Source organism: Osmerus eperlanus, chromosome 20, assembly GCF_963692335.1.
Source record: "Osmerus eperlanus chromosome 20, fOsmEpe2.1, whole genome shotgun sequence".
Classification (NCBI taxonomy): domain Eukaryota; kingdom Metazoa; phylum Chordata; class Actinopteri; order Osmeriformes; family Osmeridae; genus Osmerus; species Osmerus eperlanus.
This window is the reverse complement of record NC_085037.1, coordinates 8,123,971-8,144,541: the sequence shown is the minus strand read 5'-3', so window position 1 is coordinate 8,144,541 and position 20,571 is coordinate 8,123,971. Positions and strand designations below refer to the sequence as shown.

At 42.3% G+C, this 20,571-nt stretch overlaps 3 protein-coding genes and 1 pseudogene across 5 annotated transcripts; 3 read left to right on the top strand and 1 right to left on the bottom strand.

Annotated features, from left to right (window-relative positions):
- Nucleotides 1-148: 148 nt before the first annotated feature.
- On the top strand, nucleotides 149-2,701 carry LOC134040954 (exostosin-1c-like). The gene is made up of 7 exons (XM_062487152.1): nucleotides 149-314; nucleotides 471-589; nucleotides 739-834; nucleotides 1,296-1,382; nucleotides 1,490-1,650; nucleotides 1,779-1,950; nucleotides 2,071-2,701. Exons 1-7 carry the CDS (start codon nucleotides 227-229, stop codon nucleotides 2,254-2,256), a joined length of 909 nt encoding a protein of 302 aa, XP_062343136.1. The 5' UTR covers nucleotides 149-226; the 3' UTR covers nucleotides 2,257-2,701.
- Nucleotides 2,702-2,717: 16 nt separating this feature from the next.
- zgc:114119 (Mediator of RNA polymerase II transcription subunit 30-like) lies at nucleotides 2,718-5,439 on the bottom strand. The gene is made up of 5 exons (XM_062487151.1): nucleotides 5,235-5,439; nucleotides 4,469-4,720; nucleotides 4,189-4,347; nucleotides 3,968-4,057; nucleotides 2,718-3,730 (listed from the first exon to the last, which is right to left on the bottom strand). The coding sequence occupies exons 2-5, from the start codon at nucleotides 4,694-4,696 to the stop codon at nucleotides 3,635-3,637; spliced, it is 573 nt and encodes a 190-aa protein (XP_062343135.1). The 5' UTR covers nucleotides 4,697-4,720; nucleotides 5,235-5,439; the 3' UTR covers nucleotides 2,718-3,634.
- Nucleotides 5,440-5,747: 308 nt separating this feature from the next.
- Nucleotides 5,748-7,096, top strand: LOC134006959 (sialidase-3-like; annotated as a pseudogene).
- A 3,074-nt stretch (nucleotides 7,097-10,170) lies between these two features.
- Nucleotides 10,171-17,584, top strand: LOC134006871 (uncharacterized). 3 transcript variants are annotated; one of them, XR_009927979.1, is made up of 4 exons: nucleotides 10,171-10,382; nucleotides 11,362-11,862; nucleotides 14,115-15,472; nucleotides 15,782-17,584. XR_009927979.1 is itself a non-coding variant. In XM_062445965.1 (2 exons), exons 1-2 carry the CDS (start codon nucleotides 10,323-10,325, stop codon nucleotides 11,815-11,817), a joined length of 516 nt encoding a protein of 171 aa, XP_062301949.1. In that variant the 5' UTR covers nucleotides 10,226-10,322; the 3' UTR covers nucleotides 11,818-11,914. The 3 variants fall into 3 exon arrangements, 1 of the variants encoding a protein (XP_062301949.1); XR_009927980.1 differs by lacking the exon at nucleotides 14,115-15,472 and having other exon boundaries at nucleotides 10,226-10,382; XM_062445965.1 differs by lacking the exons at nucleotides 14,115-15,472; nucleotides 15,782-17,584 and having other exon boundaries at nucleotides 10,226-10,382; nucleotides 11,362-11,914.
- The last annotated feature ends 2,987 nt before the right edge of the window (nucleotides 17,585-20,571 follow it).

Genomic DNA, 20,571 nt, shown 5'->3' with positions numbered 1-20,571 from the left:
GGTTAGAATTACATTTACTGTCCCCATCTATCCCACACTGACACCTAGTGTCCGGGCTTGGGAAGTGCATGCTAGTTATTATATAGCCAGAAATAAACACAGTAGATTGGAAGTTGAAATCGGGATACATATCTTACTGATCATTTTTTCTCTTTCCTTTTTCCCTCTCTCCCTCCTGCAGATCATAAAGGACCGTGTGTTCTCCCATGTTTCCAGGAACAGGTACATGTGGAACTCTCTACCAGGGGGTCTGCTGGTGTTGCCAGAGTACTCCACACACCTGGCCCATTTCCCTTTCTTCTATCTGAACCTGGGTATGGAACACACACACACACGCGCAGCCTAGAACACAAAACGACATCTAACCTCATGTCCCTTAACCCAAATTCTTAACCCTTAACACCCTACCTGTAAATAACTATCCAATTATTTTGCTTTTTTCTCTCTTTTTTCTTTGCATTCTTCTGTAGGAGTGAGTCCAGGTCAGGAGTTCACTGCTGTCATTCACGCTGTGACCCCATTGGTTTCTCAGTCTCAGCCAATCATGAAGCTGCTCCAGGTGGTCTCCAAGTCTAAGTACTGCTCACAGGTTCGTTCCAGAACATCCGCTGAGCTCAGGGGTGAACGTGTTGAACGGAGACAATCAGCCTTAGATGATACGTCGAAAGGCGTGCGTCTGTCTGATTTGAGCGGTTTGATGACTTTAGGTGTTTATTTGCATGTGGTGCCCCCTTCCAGATCATCATCCTGTGGAACAGTGAGAAGCCAGCCCCCCACAGAACTAAATGGCCCCCCATGCCTGTGCCCCTCATTGTGACAGACGGCAGGAGGAAGGTGAGTGAAAACGTCAACTGGGAGACCATGTGTGTGACAATCTTTCTGTCTGTCTCTAGCTATTAACCACAGGCAAATTAAAATGAGCTTGACTGGCATGACTTCCTTCCTTTTCTTGTGACTTCGGTCTCCTCTGTTTACCCACTCGCTTTCTCTCTCTCCCTCAAACTTACAAACCCTACTCAGGCCAGGAAGGTGACTGACTCGGTCACTTGTTCTTCTTCGCCAAGTAACTCTCATTCCCTTCAGTTAGGAAGCAAGCTTGATGACATTACTGAAATGAACCACTTCTCTCTGCTTCTCTCTGCCTCTCTCTCTCTCTCTCTCTCTCTCTCTCTCTCTCTCTCTCTCTCTCTCTCTCTCTCTCTCTCTCTCTCTCTCTCTCTCTCTCTCTCTCTCTCTCTCTCTCTCTCTCTCTCTCTCTCTCTCTCTCTCTCTCTCTCTCTCTCTCTCTCTTCCAGACAACCAGCAGGTTCCTGCCTAATGCAGCCATAGAGACAGACGCAGTGCTGAGTCTGGATGAAGACACAGTCTTGCTGACAAGTGAAGTACGTCTGCGTTTGTGTGTGCATGCGTTTGTGTCTATCGCATCCAGTAACCAGTCATATTGGTCCCAACAGTAAACTTTAAAATGGGTGAACTCTGCCCCCTGCAGGTGAACTTTGCCTTCTTGGTGTGGCGTAGCTTCCCTGACCGCATCGTGGGCTACCCCCCCAGGAGCCACTTCTGGGACCCCCTGAAGCACGCTTGGGGGTACACCTCCAAGTGGACCAACGACTACTCCATAGTCCTGACCGGAGCAGCCTTCTACCACAGGTGACACACACTGGAGATGGAGAAAGAGGATTTGTGTGTGTGTGACATTCCAGGCACCTGCATCGAGTAGTCTGACTGCAAATACTGTCACCTGAAAGTGATATCTCTTTTTCTTTCTTTCTCTCCAGGTACTACCATCACCTGTTCACCCACTACCTGCCGCCTTCGCTGCGAGCGCTAGTGGACCGCACCTCCAACTGCGAGGACATCCTCATGAACTTTCTGGTGTCCTCCGTCACACACTTGCCCCCTATCAAGGTGGCCCAGAGGAAGCAGTACAAGGAGTTGCCCAGCCCCCAGGTTGGCACACAAACACACACACACAGGCTCTCATGGTTTGTGGAGATGGTTTTCTGAAAGTGAAAAGCAGAAGGTGAATGTGTTTGTATCTTAAGAGATGTCCTGTACCTCCTCTCCCAGGGTACCAAGGGTCTGCCCTGGACCAACCCAGAACACTTTAACCAGCGCCAGGAGTGCGTCAACACCTTCGCCAGCTGGTTCGGATACATGCCCCTGGTCCACTCCCAGTTCAGACTGGACCCGGTGCTGTTCAAGGACCAGGTGTCCGTCCTTCGCAAGAAATACAAGGACCTGGAAAGGGCCTGAGGACGGCCAGAGGGACGGATGCAGCATCAGGGAGGTGTGGAGGTCCGGTGCAGTGTGAATGATGGACAAAAGGAAAGATGGAGGGATAGACAAATGTGTGGCGCAGACTGGTCTGCAGCCCAGAGAAAATGGAAAGGGGAACCAGTACCAGAGGTCAGAAGGAAACCCCACCTCCATGGGGTCAGGGAAGACCACCTATTGGTTGGCAACATGTTTGGGGGCCTCTGAGAGGCCTTATGATTGGCTCTCTGTTGAAAGTAGACGTTCTCCATAGGACGAGGCCTACTGTGGGTGTTCTTCCCGTGGCTGTTCCCATAGAAGAAGCAGCGCCTTGTATCAAGAGGACTCTGAGAGAAAGCCCATGTTTCCAGTCGAGTACTGGCTGGCTGGAGGATCTACATTCAGATGGTTCATTTCATATCACAGTTGTAACTCTTAAGACCAATAAAATCATTTCTAAGTGCACAATTTGGATACTGTGGAATTACATATTTATCTGTAACAATTTATTTTCTCTTGTCCATTTCACACTTATATTAAAAAAAATGCATCTTAAAGTTCTTGTGAAATGAGACATGCAGACGCAGGTTTTACAGTGTGAGATTGTAGAGAAAACATTTTTTATTTTGTAGAAAAAGACATCTGCTTTTACCGTCACTTCCTGTGCAATGCTCCGCCCCTTAATTAAGGCCAACAGGTGTGTATTAAGGAAGCAGCTCTTGACATACAAATGTGTTCGCCTAGTCTCTCCAGAACACACACACACACACACAATATATGACATATACTCACATACACACACACGCCACCTGAGATAGCTAGCTGCCATGTGTAAAATTCAAGCTCAGAGCTTTTTAACTACTTGGGAAATACCAGGAATACCACACAGGAAGTCACTGACTATAGATCAGTTACCATGTTAAATCAGATGTCACAGATCAGTGCTTGGATTCAGAACAGACAGTACATGATAGTCATATAGCCTAGAGTCTCAAAGTTGGAGTGAACACATGAAGAAACTGAGATACAACACACAATTCATTTTGATATCAAATATTTTGTAGAGAAAGAAAAAACAACAACTTTGAAGTGGGGAAAAAAACAAAACAAATATCCCCATAAATTCAGTTCCTGAATGCATTGTCTCTTTTGACCAGCAACCTCTGGTCAGGGCTAGCAGTCTCTTCTAAAGGAGAATAGATCCCTCCACCAGTGTCAGAGTGGTCCTGAACCCCTATTGGACAGCACCAGAAAACGAGGCGATGGGGGAAGAGCCTCAGACAGACTCTAACCCGCAACTCTGGTCGGAAGGGGAAGCTATCATGAAGTGCAGTCAGGGAAGGGGGGGGCGGGGTAACATAAATTTTTGGATGTGATGTCATTTCCTGAGTGTTAGCATGGCATTGACATCCCATAGTAAATTCCTCATCTGGTCCATCAGCATCTTCATCTCCTGGTTCTTTTGCCTCACCTTCTGCAAAGAACACAAGACGACCACTCAGAGATTAGGAAAAGCTTACATCTTTGTGACTAATCAGAAACATGTTAGTTTGGTTGTTAAAATGTTTTTCCTCAAAATGTTCAAGGTAGATCCATTGAAAGAATCAGAGATAATGTTGACTTTACAGTCTTCAGGATTTGGGAGTAACATGTTTATGGTGAACTGACGTGGCCCAGACAACAATGAGATGCCAAGGAAGTAGACACTAACCTCGAGAACCTCCCGTCTCTCCAAGTTCACAGCTGGACTGCAGGCCTCTACTTTAACCAGAGGGATCTCGTCTCCCATATACGGCACCAACTGAGGTACAACACAGACAGCACTCAGATGGAACACTGGCTTCATCTTAATAACATGCATACTCACAAAGAAAGATGTGTTCCACAACGGTACAAGCAAATCTAACGGCACAGCCGTTCATGACCCCTCACCTCGGTGGGGTCTTCCTGTAGGTCGGAGGTCATCTCCACACAGCGTTCGTACAGGAGACGGAGCTTGCGGAAGAGCAGTGCCAGCTGGCGCAGGTGTTCCTGGAGCTTACCGAAGCGGTCCTGGTAGGCGGCCTGGCTCTGGTTCACACCGTTTGGGAGCTGAAGAGGAGAAGACATGAGGAGGTAGGATAAGCACCTGTGAAGAGTTGAGTGGGACAGGATCCACAGCCTACTAAGGGGAGGAACAAAGGCCCACAGACGATGCAGTCCATCATGATACCTGTGTGGCCCGGGTGATCTGGAAGATCTCCATGGTGCGCGTGACAATGTCCTGGACGGTCTCCTGGCCGATCCGACAAAGGAAGACTGGAGAGATCTCCCTCAGAGCCCCCTGGGCAGGCATGGGGGTCTGGCCAGGGACTGAGGCTGGGCCGGTGGGCAGGTGCGATTGCAGCTGGCCAGGTAGACCAGCAAGACCTGGCCCCTTCTGAGGCATGGAGGCTGACATTCAATAGGCTAGGCTGGCAGATTCCTATGGTTAGAGAAAGGGAGATGTTTGAATGCAGAGGAAATACATTTTTAGAATGAGTTAATTTCAAATGAAAGTGTTTGAGTAACACGATACATTAAAAGGCATGTATGCTACCTACCTAAGCACCCAACTACTTTTATTTAAGATCTGTATATGTTTATTGTATGCACCTTCCTCTCACAGTAAATTCCTTGTTTGTGTGAACTTACATGGCGAATAAAACAATTTTGATTCTAAACTTCACTACAAGGGGAGAGGGCGATCTGATGTTCAGTACCAAGCTGGTCAATCCGGTGAACAAATGCATTACCCTCGTGGTAGTTATGTCCAATCAAACATGTATTATTATCTATAATAATCATTATAATGAACTATAATGTGCTATAATATCAGCTATAATAATCTAGTTAGCTGAATAAGCTACTTAAACATTGGGGGACAATAGTAGCCTACAAAAAATAGACAAGAAGAAGGAGCAAGGTAGCTACATGGCTAGAGCTAACGTTATACTTACGGTGAGAAGTCCTTTGAAAGTTACTGTAAGCTGTTCCGTAAATTGGTCAGTTGATTAAATAGCTTGGGTAAGGTTCGTTAACAAACGTTTCATTCAAACCGGCTAGCAAAACCACATCAGAGAACCTTTGACAACATCTATCACGCTAGCCCCGGCTACGTCACTTCCTGGTCGTTTAGAATTTTTTTCCACTAGGAGCACTAGGAGGCGACAGAGAAGGGCCAAGACTCGAACGTTTCATCTCGACTTAAAGATTGGTTTGTGCTTGCTTTTACCAATGTTACAGTACAGATAATAAAACATATCTATGATTGCATTGAGGTTTGGTTAAAGATAAACCAGATAAATCGTGGTATGAATCACTGATTAACACGTCCTTGCAGAAAATATAATGTACAAGGTGTGGGTTTGAGACACTCCTGCACACAGGCTATACAAATGTCAATACCCTTTGACCAAGCTAGTCGTATTTATCAGTTAAAGGTGAAAATCTCTACTGAGTTGGAATCAACAATGGGCAACACACCATCGAAGACGGTTCTGCAACCTGAGAAAACAGCAGTGTTTAAACCAGAGTCAGGAGCAGTGTACAGGATCCTATCTCTCATCTATCTGAAAGACAAACAGACATACCTGGCTTTTGCAGAAAAACGGAATTCCAAAACTGACGAGGATGCCAAATGCCTTGTGATGAGCAGAGGGACAGGTCAAAGTGGATCAATCCAGGTGAGGATCTCCAATTTCCACGTCATAGCAGCATCGTCTCAAGGTTTGGGTGAAAGTAGTAACATGACTTTATGAGGTGACTGACTGTTCATCTTTTACTATGTTGTCATTTATCATAATGTATGCTATTACTTGTTTAACCACCACTGTAGTGGTCCGAGGTTGAGGAGCTGACATCAGCATCTTTACCACACTACCGCACCATGAACCCATGTCCTGTCTTTGAGAGGAACACCAGGTCTCTCTTCCTGTTCTTCATCTGCGTCCTCGGCAACACGTCAGAGTGTTGGCAGATCTTCACAGGCAAGAACAAGGCCCGCCTGTGCTACGTCACCAGCGGTGACTATGGGCAAACCTGGAGCCAGGTGGAGGATGTGACAACAGCACGATCGGCGACACGGTCAGTGACTGGGCCACATTTGCCGTCGGTCCAGGCCATGGCCTTTAGCTGGAGAGCGGCAGGTTGATCATTCCGACCCATGCACAGTACATCTCTAGACGATGCTGCTCGATCCCGGTCCCGCTGACGGTGAAGCCGCACGCCCTCGCCGTGTACAGCGACGATTCCGGGCAAGACATGGCACATGGGCGAAATGCTTCAGGGTCTTTCGGGTGAGTGTGAGATGGCAGAGATCAACGACCGCGAAGGCAGGCATCACGTGTACTGCAACGCCCGCACCACGTGAGGCCACAGAGTGGAGGCCCTGAGTGAGGCAGAAGGGACTTCCTTCGACATGCCCCGCTTGGCACACCAGCTGGTGGAGACGGGCAAGGGGTGCCAGGGAAGCGTTGTTGGGTTCCCTGCCCCGGAGCCCGAGGCTGGCAGCAAAGGTGGCACCACCACCCCGTCCCCAGGAAGTCTGACCTGGCTGCTCTACAGCCACCCGACCGACTAGTCCATCAGGAGGGACGTCGGAGTGTATCTGAACCGCACCCCCCTGCAGGAGTCTGGATGGAGCCTGCTCTGGGTCATCCACTCCGGGCCCAGCGCGTATTCTGACACGGCCTACAATGAGGACGTGAAGAGCTTCGCCTGTTTGCTGGAATGTGGGAAGGATAGTGAACTGGAACAGATCGCCTTTGTGTTGTTTACCCTGAATGATATCATTGAGCACACTGATAAGAAAAAATAGGACTTATTAGAGAGAGAGAGAGTCATTTGTCACTGCTGTGTAGTCCTGGAAGTCCAGACTGTGGGTGGGCTATGAAATGCAGAAAGCATTTAACTGCCACTTGCTGACAACATCATTATCTTTTAAAACTATAATATACAACCTAATTATCAACTTGGACCTTGCCTAGTGTGTTGTCAGTTGATATGTTGAGGTTAATAAGTTCAACATGTCATAATGTATATATGTTTAGCCTACCAATCAACACGTTTTTACCGCTGTAGTAGGCCTGTTACGGCCTGTCCATAGTCCTGGACCTAGCTTGTCCTGTTCACAAGCATTTCATAATATTCCAGGTATTTTATATGTTCTGAGTGCGGGAAAATAAAGTCCTTAGGAATTGTATGAAGGGAAAGTTTCGAAAATCTTCTTATATGATCCTATCAAAAACACCTTTATTCAGGGCCCTCAAGCCTCACGCATTCACAGCATTTCAGCCATTTCTCACGCTCTAAAGCAACACCTTGTACTTCTCACACATTTCAACCATTTCTCACGCTGAGAAGGGATAACTTGTCCCTCTGTATACAATTAATGGACGAGTCGGAGGCACACTGAGGGAAGATGTCTGCCGAGATGATAGTTGTCTCAAGTTGTATAGAATTAAATGCCAAACAAAAAACATTGCCAACAAACCAATTAAAATCAAGCTAACCAAGTATCAACTCAGATAAATAACTGATAAACTGCTGATCAAACAAACCAATTATGTACATGCAATGTAAAAAACAATGTCATCTTCACTTTTTTTTACCCATACTGATAGCGGATAATTAGTGGTAGATGAGAGACTTCAATCCTCTCATGCAAACTTTCAATCCTCCTTCAAACCCCACAGGTGACTGACAGGTCATAACAGGAGGTCTGAATACCTGTCTAACACAGGTTGAAGAACGAACAATGTTATCAATCAACAGTATCTGTTTGCAGACTACACTTTGGTACTGTTTGCCCTTGAGGGTGTTCAGTGCTCCAACCGTGACGCACAGATGAAGCTCGTTTGTCTCGCTAGTTAGCTATGCAAATGACCGTTACAGCCACCTTTGCTTATTCTCCAGCGACACTGTTAGGGACAAAGGTTTTATAACATTTAAAGAATTTAATGATACAGCCCATAATTTCTCATCCTTTCAACTATTGGCTGTGTAAAAGCAATAAACTTAATTACATTTAGATTAGATTATGGGCCATATAAATCATATACTGCCCCTATGTATTGTGGCAGAGAATTGCACCACTGGCAAGGTGGCAACAGCATATTTCAAGTGGTAGGTTACTCAGAGATACATTTATTACAAGAGATCAGTTCTACATAGGAAACCCCCTGGACTACCTCCATTTAAACCCAAATTATGCATAAAGTCATGTATGATTCCCATTTGGAATGCTCTTTCTCTAGGAGATACAGTAGCAGTACAGCAGTATCAGACTGACGAAGCAACTCCATTACAGGAGCCACAGTCTTATCTGGGAGACATAACAGTGACCTGTACCAGGAAATGTGAACATGGGTGATTAAAAGAGATGATAAGACTCACAGGCCTCACTTTGTCTATGCGTTCCCTCACGCCTGGTGCCAGGACAGGGTGTTACAGGAAGAAAACTGGGTTTGCATCTCAGTGCCCTTGTGGCAGACTGTATCATCTCAGTAAGTAGTCAAGTAGGTGTGGACCTAAGGGACAAAGGATTACTGGGAGAGAACGTTATGGACCAAACTGACATCCAAAAAAACTAAACTCAAAACATGGACCAAACCAAATTACATCCTCCCATTATCCCAGGGGGGGTGAAACTATGAACTGTGAATGTGGTGCAAAATGACAGTGATCAAAGCAAGCATATCATTTTGTCAATAAAGTACCATGTTGAGGTACAACTACAGTCTCTGGCAAGAACCCTGACCTTTTTCTGTAATCAGAGGAGGAAGTCCAGTATGTTAAATTAATGTATATATTAAGTCATTATTTTCATTATCTTATGTTATATTAATGTATAAATTAAGTCATTATATTCATTAAGTATTTATATTCATCCTATATATTCATTCTTCATCATGAAAGAAGCTGATGTCCTCCGTCACACACTTGCCCCCTATCAAGGTGGCCCAGAGGAAGCAGTACAAGGAGTTGCCCAGCCCCCAGGTTGGCACACAAACACACACACACACACACACACACACACACACACACAGGCTCTCATGGTTTGTGGAGATGATTTTCGGAAAGTGAAAAGCAGAAGGTGAATGTATTTGTATCTTAAGAGGTCTCCTGTACCTCCTCTCCCAGGGTACCAAGGGGTTAATTCTCATTCATGATCTGGGTAATGAAAGCAACTAATGCTGCCTGTAAAAACTATGTGACCATAAAAAATTGGTTTTATGGTCACATCAAGTTGATGAATGTACCTTATCAGATCTCCAATTCCCTCCACCCTGAATCTTATATTCAGTTAGCATTGTTTCCTGAGGGCAACTTAAGGTCAAAGGAAAAACATACAATATATTTATGTAAAGGGGTATTCTTTAAATAAAACACATGAAAGAGTTGGTTGGCTTAATCTTGCTTGGAAGTCAAAATCTTTCTTATCCAATATACCTTCTGATGCCATGAACAATGAAAATGTAATGTAGATCAATTTTAACACTAGATCCAGGTGCTTGTAATTAGTGTTAATAGGTAGTAAGGCCTTTGTAATATGCTTATTTACAATAATTTGTGTTATTAAGACTTCTTAAGAGTCAATAACACGAGTAAGGGTTAGGATTAGGGTAATCGAAAGATTAAATAAGTGTTTGTTTATAGGTAATGAGGCGTTTTATGTGTTAACTAGACTTACTAACTGAAGGCTTCATGACATATAAACGAACCTTTGTTACACGCACCCGGATTTCAATGATTACCGTGTAATATCAAATATGCATGCTTGAATAAATATGTATACAACTAACACTGTGTACACTGTTTCCTCCCACCTCTTTACATATCAGACATACTTTAGCAACTGATCTGTCAGTCCCCAAACCCGGCAGAGATAACTGGCACCAGGCCAGAAAAGTGTGACCGCCCTGCCCCAGACCGACATGGTGGCCAGGGACCTTAAATACCTAAGGGGGAGCAGGGAGGTGGATATATAAGACCAGGCAAAGACTGGGCCTAGACACAGAGGAGCTTGAGAGAACCACCAGCGAACCATGTGGAGCTTTGTCCTGCTAGCCTTTGTGACCTTGTTGCCAAGGACTGTGGCCATGGAGGTAGGTGATGATCACCATCCTTACTGGCTAGGATACGGTGCTATAGCATCTACTGGCGAAAGACACTTCCGTAGTGGGCATTTGCTTTACTACAAAAATCTGCATTCATTTAAAATTATTGTTTAATTATATTAAACAATTAATATAATTTGAATTAATCCTATTTGATTTATGTGTAATGAGCTTAACGATTTATGTGAATATTTTGAAGGGTCAAACCGATGCTACACAACAATATTATTATTGTGAAACATATTCAATAATTACATATTGATACATTATTTCTTTGAAGGTTTAATACATGAATTCAAAATATTTTATTTGCATGATTGCAGTCTTATTGCACAGACAGAGCAGCATAAGAACGCCCTAGTGTGTAATTTCTGGTAAAATTAGAATATGTAATGTATAGTGTGTTGTTAGGTTATGATTAGGTATTATAAACTCAGTGGTTAGATCGGGTCATGGTAAAGCATTTCACTTGTGTGGTTTGGCTAGGGCAAGGCACTGAACGTGGGTGGTCAGGTTCGAGATTTAACTTGTGTGCTTTGGGTTAGGATTACTAGGAGTTTGAGCACACTAAAGTGTGCTCAAACTCAATTAAAAAACAATGAACCTGTTCATATGAATCATACTCTCTTGCACCCACACTCTTCTAAATTGGCATATCAGAAAACACTTGTTGGAGTGATAAGTCTTATCAGTGGAACCAAAGCAGAAAGTAGGATGAGAGGAGATGAAAGGCAGAGAAGTCAGACAGGAAGCACTTATACACGCCATCCTCCAGACTGCCAAGTCCGGTTGGGGCAGTGGGCGAGTGCAGCCAGCCGGATCATGGCAAGCGGATTAATGCCTTTATGTAATATTTACTGTACAGTTAGTTGTTTCTGACCATCATGCAGGCATTATCTTACCTATAGTACAAGCGAGGATAAGATGAAGTGAAAGACAATAAGATATACTCTCTGTTTCTTCACAGACTACTACTGTGACCTCCAACGTCACTGGGACTCCAGATCAGACCCTTGCAAACACGACCACACCTCCAACGAACCACTCCTCACAGACCACCTTTACCTCAGTCAACAGCACCACTCTCCATCAATCAACTGGAGCCACACCCAGCACCAGTAACGTTACCACGGAAACCTTCAACAGCAGCCAGACTCAATCCCCCAATACGACCACAGCAGGTATAGGGACTCCCGCCATCAGTACCAATGCCACTCAATCCACCACCACTGGCCACTCCATTACTCCCTCCTCCCAAGCTTCCACCCTTTCCCCAAGCACTGAACTCAACCCGACAACCAAAATAGAGGACCCTCCCTCTCGTACAACCCAGCCGCCCACTGGGGGCAGCTCTGCCCTTCTGGGGTCCCTGTACCTCGTCTGGGCTCCTCTGCTCTCCATCCTCCACCTGATGCTGATGTAGGAGAGACAACAAACCCGTCCCGTCGGAGAGTACTGTTGAGTAGAAGTATGTCATTGATTCTCATTATTAGTTTTTCCGATAACACTTTATAATAAGTCAACGCTTTTTGGCATTTACAAAGTATTAACTAATAGTTAGTTAATTCTTTCTAAAACATTTTGAAACATTAACAATACATTATTAAATAGTTAATAATCTTATTATTAAACACTATGTTGATCATTAATAAACACTGTTAAATATTATGGATTTTATTCATAATACAATTCATAAGGTGTTTGATAACTGCATTATCATACTTTATAGACAGCTTTAAAAGGTGTTAGTGGTACATGAGCTGCTATAGAAAGCATTAGCAAATGGTGAACAAACCATTTACATTACCTTTACAAAGCATGAGTAAATAACTAACAACATATTTACTTATGTCTTTAATTAATGTACGCCAAGTCGAATACATATGTACACTAATACTTAGCAGATATCTTAACAACTATTTTATAAAGACTTATAAAGAGTTATAAAGCATTTACTAACTGTTAAGGCTTTTGCGTGACCTAATCTAAAGTGTGAACTACCTATGCCTTATTAAACATTTATAAGTTATTTATCAAGGTATTCTTGTCCATTCTCGAACCTCACATTCACAAGGCTGAACATACGTTTCTCAAAAGGAAACAGACACAACACAATGTGATACACAAGATTACTATTTTATTGAAGTAATGACAGGCATGTGTCTTACTAACTAATTAGCTCTACTAACCGAGAGTGACAGCGGTCGATACGTTAAAACCTCAGTTTGATATTTCCCGGCATGACCGAACGGTCGAGGTTAGTAAGTTGTTTAATATAGCTATGCATTTTTAACTCTTTTCATTTAAAACATGTCGTTTTGTTCAGCTCTACTCAAGTCTTCTCACGGTGTGTTTCAGGTGTTAGCACCTACTGTAGCAACCAATCTGAAATCTGAGCAACCAAACCTAGCAATCTGCCTAGCGCTTATCGTTTATCTCTCAGTGTTCACACTTTTCTGCTCTTTTAGAGTGTTAAGAATTTCCTCGTCGCTGTTGATGTCTTCATTGTCATCTGGATCTCGCTCATTTTGAAGATGACATCAGGGCAATAAGAATACGTATCAGCCGCAAGACTATGAATACACGACTGGCATGACTACCCATTAGCCAATCAGAACGCTCATACTGTTGTTGCAATTGAACCAATATGCTGTTCTTATTGGTCCAGAAGACGTTCTCAAAAGAGTTGTTGATATGTTGCCTTGGGGATGTAGTGACGTCACCAGTACAAGTGCAGCTGATTGCTCTGACAAGATGGCGTCTGCTCCAGATTCGCCGTGTTTGATTTGGGCTCTTCCCACGTATTGTTGTAGTAACGCTATATAAGAAACCAAATGTTTACTCTTCGACAGGTCAGCAAACGCTTTGTCGCCTCAATTTGTTAAAACGATTTGTTTGTAAACGTCGACCTACGGTCTCTGTTAACAAACGTTTTAACAAATCTCTGCTTTCAAAGGCGTTCGCAGACCTGTCGAGGAGTAGCTACACATTTGCAGTTTATTACAGCCATTTTTGGAAAATAAAATACAGCTTTGGGTAACCAACTTTTATACCAATTCTACTGTATTGCTTCTTAATGTAAATAAAATACTATTTTATTACCCAGGTAAATAAATTAACAGCTATTTCTTCTAAAAAAACAAAAACACAACATCTATAGGCCTATAGTCTTTCTATAAATGCTTAATAAGGCATAGATAGTTAACACTTTAGATTAGGTCACGCAAAAGCCTTAACTAACAGTTAGTAAATGCTTTATAACTTGCATTACTAATCAGAAGTTGCATCATTAGTAAGTCTTTATAAAATAGTTGTTAAGATATTTGCAAAGCGTAGTGTACAATCTGTATTCGACTTGGCATACATTATTAAAGACATAAGTAAATATGTTGTTAGTTATTTACTCATGCTTTATAAAGGTAATGTAAATGGTTTGTTCACCATTTGCTAATGCTTTCTATACCAGCTCATGTACCATTAACACCTTTTAAACTACTGGTTTGCAACTATATTAACACTTTGTAAATGCCAAAAAGCGTTGACTAATTATAAAGTGTTTTTCCTTCTCCGTCCAACTGATCATCTCACCATGTAGCCTACATTCATAACCAAAGTTTGTCTCAACCTATATATATTTCTAATGTAAATGGCCTATTAGCAGCAAATGGTTTAATTGACCATACATAGAGTTAGTGTCTGAATCTTTATAATGTATTGCAGCATGTTGTATGGAGTTTAAAAGAGCTATGAAGTGCTTCTGGACCCGCGGACAAAGTGCGGAGCTTCTTACCGTACATAAAGAACTGGTTCTTATTCAAGTTGGTTTTAAATAATGTCTCAAACATGTGATACACCTTTCTGATGAATAGGATCTTGTGTACACACCAAAACAAACACACACACACAGACACACTCCGCACACAGAAACTGGGAAAATTGTGACAAGGAGTGTCTTGGCATGACCAAACAACATTGTGCAACACAATGTACATCATGTTTTAACATCTCTCAAAGCGTTGTTCATATCTAGAAGTCACAGCTGGGCATGCTTTACATAGATGAGCATTGTGATTTGCAATTGTATGGGCATATGTGAAGCCTTCGGTGACATTGCTTGTAAACATGGCTGTACAAATGACATTTTATTTGATCTGATGTCTTTACCCTGGGTTAGGGGATTGGGGTCATAGACAAATAGGCGATAGGCAGCGTGAGTAAAGACAGTGAATCGCTAGAACAATCACCCAAGGAGGTCTTCAATCAACATTCACGTTTAGGTATCTGAACACTCACACATGCACCTTATTTTCAAATATCTGATTGTGGCATCATTTGCAAAGAACGAGATAAATTAGCTTGGGTGATGTGAACATATCTCATGCCTTTCTTTTCAGAACACTATGTCCACTAGATGAAAAGTTATTGATTTACACCAAGTTTAACTAAACAGGTACAGTAAAGAGAATTCTTTGGTGTGTTTTCTAAAGGAAACCCAGATGGATTGTCAGAGACAAGCCTTTAGGTTGTGCAATTCAGAGATAGAATTGAACATGTTGCGGAAAACGCATGCATCAATAGACAATCTCAAGCACCATAAAACTGATATTCATCTCCCTTTAAAACATACAGTGAACGATTATGACAGTTATTGAACCAACAAGACAAGGAGCAAAGAAAAATATATAGCTATGACCACCTTCACAAATATTCTCTACACCAGGACTGACATATTGGTCGATGTACCTGTGGTTTTGGGCAATCTGCTCCATTGTAGCTAACTTCCTGGAGGCAGCTTGTGGTAGGCTGAGGGTGATTTGGGTATATTATAAAAGACTCTCTCTCTGAGCAGCATTCAGACTACAGGGAACTACCTTGCAGCCAGAACAGGACAGACGAAAACCGAGTCAGCCCAGGATAGAACCAGGAGAACTGAGTTAACCCAGGATAGACCCAGGACATCATTTGACCTTGTAAAACCTGATTTAACTTCTGCTGTCAGATCATCATCCTTTGTCTTTGATATGAAGTACCTGAGTCTGAGCTTCACATTTGCCATCCTGGTTTGTTCCTTTGCACAGGTAATTTTCATTTTCAATAATCATAAATGTTTGATTTAAAGTGTGGATTTGGTTAGCTGAGGGTCTGCTTGGAACGAATAGTAAAGTGAAAGGGAGTGACCTTTTACCAGACTCAAATCTGAATCCAAAATTATCTGTTAAATATTTTTGTCTGAATAACAAAAAGAATGAACAAAAAGTTTGAATAAGATTCATTCAAGTTAAAGGGCAAAAAAATTATCCTTGTCTTTCACACACAGCTGCTGCTAGGCAACACTATATCGAAATAATCTTTAAATAACCCACTGACTGTCCTGTACTTGTGTTTAGGGTAGCACAACCATGGTGAATTCAACAACCGCAAATGCTTCACCAGCCATAACAAATATGACCACTTCAATGCCTGTCAGCGCTGAAAACACCACCAACACCAATTCCAACAACACCACAACAGCAGGGTCGAGCATTTCTTCAACCCCCAAATCAGGGGACAGCATTGTTACACACTCAATAACTCTGTTGTCAGGCACCCTGCTTCTACATTCTCTGTGGCATTAAGTTCCCACAGAGAATGTGACCACTATTTGTTTATCTTTTCTACTCGCTTACCTGTCTTCAATCATTGTTGTCTTGCCATGTCTGTTTCATAAGATGCATTCATATAGTTTGTGAAATATCAACAAAAAAAAGGTTTATTTTCAAATGCACCCATTTGTGCGTTTTTGTGCAATAGGAAATGTTATGTACTGTGTTGCTCTTTTTACTGCTTCGTCAATTGTTATATCCTAATATTTTTATCAGTATATGAAGGTCGAATTTGACCAACGAATATTCAACAAAATAGCTGTCAGCGCAATACAAGTGACTACAAGGCAATGTCAAAAATGTATTTTACGTACAACTGTGAAAGACTTCAGACCGCCCATGCACTGCTCCTCATGACACTGGGCAACACCTGCAGTGTGGTCCATGTTAAGAGTCTCCATGGTCGTTGTAAAAAGCAAATGGACATCTAATGCGAAATTAAGACTTCATCATATATCATGGCCTAACATGCTCTAACATACACGTTTCAGACATCGATCTCGTGATCGGCTTGAAGCAGAGTCTCATCCAAACACATTAGTCAAACATATTCAGATGTGATTCACATCACATCAACTGTCCATACATAAGGACAATACAGAGGGACAGTCACTGATTGGCCGTCATCAGCCACCACCATCATCACCAGTGTCTAGACTCAATAGGGAGATTTACCTTGCTGCTGCTCAGGGCAGACACCCCTCGATTACCAAATTTCGCTATAAAGTCTGAGCGCCAAAGGGTCCATGACGCCATCATTATTCATTCATAAACAATGCTATTTACATCATTTAGGCTACTGCTCTCATCTGATTGAAATTAACCCTGGACACGAACAGGCCTCAATCTCACTTTAATCAATCTTCATAAAACGTAATCTGCTCGCTCTTAACTTCAATCATGTGAGTTATGTTTATGATTTCTAAAATAAATGAATCATTGATTGTACATATTATACATTTCATTAAGATTCAATTATTAGACTTCTTATCTTGACACAAGACTATTTTCTATCTTTCTGATAGACCAGTTCATTCTGTTCATTGAAACCAAACCATTTCTCATAGCAAATTCATAATCTAACTTAATCATTTGATTAATATTTACTTCACTTTACTAAATTCTTTGTAAGGGTTAGGGTTAGGGTTAACCCTAACCCTATATTTTGCGTGTGCGTGTTGACCATTGTTATTATTTGCTCTACAGAATACTGGTTCTTACTTAAATATCAAGTTTCCTTGATTTGCCAGAAGGAAATATTTAGGTGGTGCCCCCCTAGATAAAAAAATATGTATAAATTAAGTATATCTTTTCTTAATAACCACGCTCCCTACACGTTCTTATTTTCCAAGTTCGTATCAGTATTTCCTTGTTCTCAGAACCATTCACCAGCTGCATGTCCTATCCAGTTTGCTTATGTGGTGTCATGTCCCTGGGTTGGACCTGCCCTTTTCGTTCTCTACCTGTCTGTTCTTTGTCTGTCGGTCCCTTTTTATTTTCAATTAAAGGCTCCTGCGTTCCTGTCCAGACGCTCGGTGTTAACTACCAGGCCCGTAAAGATTATTTTTTTTTAAATCCAATTTGAATTACATGAGATTTCTTATTGTCTTGTCTTTGTTTCCAGAGTTGATATAAAAATAAAGGAAAGTATATTTAATTGTGCTTTCTTTGTTAGCTAGGTAAGTGACATGACGAAGTAGGTCAGATGGTCACACAGACCGGCGAGCCCGCTGCAAATAGGTAACGCTAGCTAACTGTAGCGTAGCGTAGGAAAAATGAAACGCACATTTAAAAGCGGTGCCCAAAAGCGGCATTCAAAACATAAAATTTCTGGATTAAATGCCAAACTTCCCAAAATTACAAACATTCTTGTGCCCTATAATAGATGGTCCTCCGGCCTTTAGAGCAGAGAGAGACATGATTGAGACCTAAGCCTAGTGTTGTGTCGTTATTTATTGTCAGAGGTCTGGTTTTCTCTCCCAATCTGAAGATTGATAATACTTACTAAAATCCAGAACTCAACTTAATTTAGCCACTCCGTGGAGAGACGGACAAAACACTTCCTTCATCACCTACCTCCCCAATTTCTTCTGCCTATAGCCAGCCTGTCAACTACAAACCCCCACGTCCCCTTCAGTAAATTCCCCCTTTATTCGATCCCTTCGTCCTGTGTGCTTGTGCATTTGGGTACACTTATTATGCTACCCCATCACACATGGGTAAATAGTGTGCACTAGCTGCACCGTCTGGAGCTAGTGCAAAAGTTACTAAATATCTCAGTTTAGCTTCCACTATCACATATAACGCTCATGGAGATGGACTGTGTGAATACATTCAAATCTAATGTTGCTGCATCGTCTGGAGCTAGTGCAAAAGTTACTAAATATCAGTATAGCTGATATAGCAATATCAGTTTAGCTTCCACTATCAGTTTCATATATAACGCTTGACCTCCTTAACTCATTTGGATGGATGTTTAACCATTAAGACAACAGAATCACTTCAGGAACAAGGAACTGGAGTAAGTATTTTGTATTAAAAAAATCTTGCAGCCAGAGTGATTGATCTTATCAAAGGTCACAACCATATACTCCATTTTGGCTTCGTTTTAGACAGGTCCTTATTATATCTCCAGTAATGACAATAGAACTACAAGGAAATAAGTCTGACAATATAACTACAAGGAAATAAGTCAAGGTTAAGTCTGCTAGCTATTTTAGATTCGATTAGATTCAACTTTATTGTCATTACACAAGTACAGGTACAAGGCAACGAAATGTAGTTTAGGTCTAACCAGAAGTGCAATAGCAGTAAGTGCAGGATATACAGTGTAGTGCAATAAAGTATGGACAGAAGCTATCCTAAAAAAGTGTAAAAGTGCAGTGGAAAGTGATTGCATATTACAGTTAGAAGTACGTATTTATATGTAATATAAATGTATTTTGTTCAAATACTTTCTTTTACTATGGTGAGCCCAACCCTTACTTTACCTTTTTTATTCTGTTGCCATAATCTAAATCATAAGTTAAAAATGAAGTGACTACGTTTTTAATGCCAGAAAGGGAATCTGCTTCAATCGATCTGTCTGTCTGTTGATGGTGAATCATCTAGTGGAATTCTACTGGAAGGCACTCAAATATGAACCATCAGGCAGTGGCGGTTCAGACACATTTAACTGGGGGGGGCAAGCTGGGGCCAGTGTTTAATCAGAGGGGCACATGAAAAAACGGAAACAAATGATATTTAAAAATTAAATACTTTAATTTTGCTTTACATTAAAATCATACAAAAGGCTCTGGCTCTCCCTCTTCCAGCTCCTCAGCTCTCTCAATACCTTGATATGTTTCTCTAACTTTTATATTTACTGGGGCAATAAAGGCTGCAATGGCCCTTCCTCGTTTCATGATGACTACTAGAAGAAGAAAAACAACGTAACCCCCCCCCCCCCAAAAAAAAAACTTTTTATTATTCAGTAAGCTCAGGGGGGGCCATAGGGGGGACAAGGGACATGTGTAGACACGTCAAACCGCCACTGCCATCAGGCAACGTCATGGAAAACTCTTGTCAAACCTGGTCATTGATATCCTCTTGTGTTTGCTCTGATGTCTTTATTTAGTCAAACATAGATTTGTCATTAACAGAGAAACCTTCAGAGAAAAGGCTTGAACCGAGCTCTTAAAGTCATAAATAGTGAACATTGGCACCTGGTCAGGCATGGCATCCTAAATAACAGGATAGAGGGACACACATCTGCACACACCTACACACACACACACCACTATAGTGCAGGTTCCTCCTGGAATGATAAAGGACTGTGGGGTCCAAGTCCATCTCTACAGCATCTATATAAAAGGACCTTGCTACCGACCAGTAAGTAGACATCATCAGTCAATGCAGCAAGAGGACCATCCAGACTGGAGACCAGAGCACACACGCAGTACCTAACACCCCTCCTAAACGCTCTCCTAACCAGCTGCTGCTCTGTCCCCCAGGACCTCCCTCTTGTCTCCAAAGGAGTTGCAAACCCAGAACCCAGCTCTACTAAGCAGCGCTCTGTCTCTCAGGACTTCTGTTTCTCTTGTATCCTGTTTGAGAATGAAGGCTCTGGGATTCTGCATGCTGGCCCTCCTGGCCAGCACTATGGCTCAGGTAAGACACACACAAATTCCTTCAGGGATAAAAAATTATGTTACAGCAAAAAATAGTTGCTGGAGTCTGACTAACGGCCTGTGCTTCGTGATTTGAGAACCCTCTCCTTGTCATAAAGAATTAGTTGACTTGGGCAGATAGAGACATTTTCTGCTTGAAACAAAACAAGTAGATGTGCTACTCCTTTATGATTTACCAAACTATGTGGTACTTAAGTGTCTTACTGCACCGTATGGGCCATGCTTTCGATCATTAACTAAACACGTATGTTGTCTGGCTGTGGTCTCTTATCTCTCTCTAAAACAGGATTCCACTGCCACTACTGCCTCCACCGCTGCCCCCACACCACCCTCCACCGCTGCCACCCCAGCAACCGCCACCGCTGC